Raw genomic sequence first — 3,567 nt, 5'->3', positions numbered from 1 at the left:
CCTTGTAGTCACCATTTCTTTGTACTTCCCATGAGGTGATTGTATATGTCCCGGGGGGGGGGGAGGGGGCTATTAGAATGGGTTATGTCCATGCTTGTATCCATGTGTGCGCCCGTTCGCCCATATTCAATTTCATCAAAACCCGTCGCAAAGGTGACATATATTATGGGACATATGCACGTCACCTTGTTGCGCGATATATGGAAATTTGTAGTTAAAAGTTTTACCATATAACTCAAAATATGTACAACATAGAGTTTAAATTCAAGTGTCCACACCAATATTATAAGATGCAAGCTTTCTGTTATGGACATTGACCTTTGAATTTTACCTTCACTGTCAATTATCAAAATTACACCATTTCTAGCATGTCGCAGATACTTTTGATTACTTAAAACAAGTTCCTATTGAATTTTGAGTCAGTTAATGTTGGGAAAGAGAAATCATTAATTTTGATGTTCATATAACGTTTTGCAGAATGGTGGCAGCACAAAATAATGACGTACTGCATAACTCAAAAACAGTTACAAAGTGCCCAGAAACTCAATTCAAGTGTCTATCCCATATTATTAGATGTAAGCACTTTTTAAGTAGCGTTAGTCTTTCACCTCTACGGGTAGGCTGAAGTCGGCCTGGGTTTATACAGTTACAATATGTGCCTCCAATATGAATAAAATTAAAATATGCACAAGACATACACGTAACACTGAAAAACAGGTATTAGGGCGCTGGATGTTCATCACCCAAACGTCTATTCGGTAAAGTGACTGATATGTAGATTCACGTTGACGCATCTTTTTAATGACCATAAATGCTTAGCATTTAATAATTTTACAGTTACTTAACAAATTAATCAGACAGAACGAATCGATATATATATTGGCCAACAGTTTGTGGTCTCGAACACCACACGAAGTTGTAACATTGTATAACTTAAGACGGAATGCTTTGAAAAGGTTGACGCTTCTTTTGATGTGTAATGTTTTAGAGTAAATTGTTGCACAGAACCTTAAATGCTAAGCTTTTATGACAATGATTGTGTCAAACAAGGATTGTGTGTACCTCCAACATGCAAATAATTCTAAGCTTTTTTATGAGAGATATCTAAAAAAAATTGTAAGAGGCAACCGTCTGAAATCCAAGCGTGTCTATTCCTGAAGCGTAAGCTTTGTAGTTGTTTTTAAAATATTAAGTATACTATTTGTTTTGAAGTCTGAAGATCGAAGATATTTCGGATCGAATAATATTGACACCATTATTTTATATTACCTAGACACATTTTAGCTACCATGTTAACTTTAAATGCAAAGTTACATATGTATATAAAGATAAATGGTGAAGTAATAAAGCGCTACAAACTGGAGTTTCACGCCATTTGGCGATCATCAGGCAATTTGTATAAAACAGCTATTATGAGGCTATTACCCAATATAATCTCTTCTTCCGTTGTATCACCATTGCGGCCTTAACATGATACGAGACGATTCTTCATGACGTAAGTAGTTCGGTGCGCGCTCCTTCCATTGAATGACATATAGGAAGAGATATTGGGCATAATAGTGAAATTGGAAAACTACAATCTTGTAAAGATAATCAACTTAACAAGTAATAATATGATGTCCCACTTAAAGTGTCTGCTTCAACGTTTACCACTGTCAAGATGGCAAATATAATGTTCAAAGTCACGGGAATTTTAATCATTTTATTCAATATTTATCGTAAACATCTACTTTATTCGTGACACTCTTGAATGAGTAACTGTTACATCAGACTAGTACATCAATGCACGAACATAAAGTAAAATTTAATACTAAATGTTTAAAGTGCGATACGTGTTAAGTGCTTTAATATGAACTCAATTAATAATATAGTTTTATTTTATTTTCCAAATAAATACGAATAGGTGAAAGTATATATATTTTCTGAACAGATTTCACTATTCAATTGAATTCGTAATTTTTATGGCTTCTAGCTACAAAGACTTCGTTAGGTTTACTGTCAACAAGGTCTTCCGATTTCTGCGACGTTGTAAAAGGTTGGTGATTGTATCATTCATTGTTCGTTCAGTTTGGAATGGTTAGTTCAAATGCTATATTCTGACACTGCTGTTCGTTCACTTGTCCGGTTTGCGCTGAAGCGTTTCATTCGAAGGGAGCTTCCATTTAAGTCGTATTTGTCAGGTTTAATGCAGGGACAGAGGAGGCACATAAATGCTGAATGGAATGCGCGTCTTCTTATTTTGCTTCCAACGTTGTATAGTATAGGACTTATTGCCAGGTGAGCAAGTAGAAGGAGGGTCTGTGCTGTACGCATACATGCCAGCGTCTCTTCCTCAACTGATGCATGTTTTGACATTGCATTGTACGCCCCGATTGTTTGGTTTGCGGCCAGAGGAGTGAAACATATGAAGAACAGCATGGTAATGGCGATGCACAAAATAAGTACGTTGCGTTCTTCTCTCTTTTTCCGACTTTTCCTTTTGTCGTCGTTTCCACGTTGACCGACTGGTCGCTTCATCATAAAGACAGTGGCAACCACCATCGCGTAGCATGCGACTACAATGATGATCGGAAAAACAGTGAAGGATGCGAATATAATGAGCCAAGCAATTAGGGTGGACTGACCTGACTCGTAGTAAAAGGCACACAGAGAGAATGTACCCATGGCAAGGCCAACAATCCAAGTTGAGATCATAAGCGTAATAACACGCCTTCGACTCCGTAGATTTAATACATTGGCTTTCAGTGGATGGCACACGGCGATATATCTTTCAATACTTATAAGTGTGATTGTCAACAATGCTGTAACTAGAAACAGTGGAGTAACAAAAATCCAGATCTTCGGAAATACCACAGAAATTTCCATCGATATGCTCGGTGATAGGTAACCATCCAACATAAGGCGAAATATTGCTAGATTTGTCATTTCCGCAAATATTACCATGGTATCAGCGGCGGCAAGGTTAATGAAGTGGTAATTTGGGATCGTATTCATTGCTCGTACTCTTGCCACGACGAACACAAATGAAACATTCCCAACAAGAGCGATTGTACTGAGAATGGTTCTGCAGTAGAAAAGAACGTTATAGTCTATCGAACAATACTCGTTGAAATAGTAGTAGTTACTGTAGTAGTTATTCGAATCGTTTGACGCATTGGTACCAACTTGAAAGTCATCAATTTCATAAGAGTACTGGTATCCAAATCCTGTTTGATCCCCAAAGCTATTATCGGATGTCATTGTGTTCCTGTGAGTGGACAATGGAGAGAAAATTATAAAAAAAGAGTATATAAATCCACGTTACACGTTACAAAGACTTCTTGAATGTGGTCAAGAAAATATGATGAGACATTCACGCGAAAAGGTACGTATTATTGTATTCACTCTGACGAGGTACGAAGTAATTCTGTTTCAGCGTGGACGCGCAAACATCAAGTGAATTGATTAGACACTGAACCGACTACTGCTGCTCTGACGATCACTCATACGTCACAGTGTGTAAGGCAGTGTTGAATGCTATCATGTAGGGCCACTCAGTATGCATCACTCGTTTGGTATAAACGATCA

General features: G+C 37.5%; 1 protein-coding gene across 1 annotated transcript; it reads right to left on the bottom strand.

Moving 5' to 3' along the window:
- Window positions 1-2,082: 2,082 nt before the first annotated feature.
- LOC144434135 (kappa-type opioid receptor-like) lies at window positions 2,083-3,240 on the bottom strand. Its single transcript, XM_078122594.1, has one exon. The coding sequence runs from the start codon at window positions 3,238-3,240 to the stop codon at window positions 2,083-2,085; it is 1,158 nt and encodes a 385-aa protein (XP_077978720.1).
- Window positions 3,241-3,567: the final 327 nt, after the last annotated feature.

This window comes from Glandiceps talaboti, chromosome 1 (assembly GCF_964340395.1).
Source record: "Glandiceps talaboti chromosome 1, keGlaTala1.1, whole genome shotgun sequence".
NCBI classification, from domain to species: domain Eukaryota; kingdom Metazoa; phylum Hemichordata; class Enteropneusta; family Spengelidae; genus Glandiceps; species Glandiceps talaboti.
The sequence above is the reverse complement of the archived record's forward strand: the minus strand, read 5'-3'. Positions and strand labels throughout refer to the sequence as shown.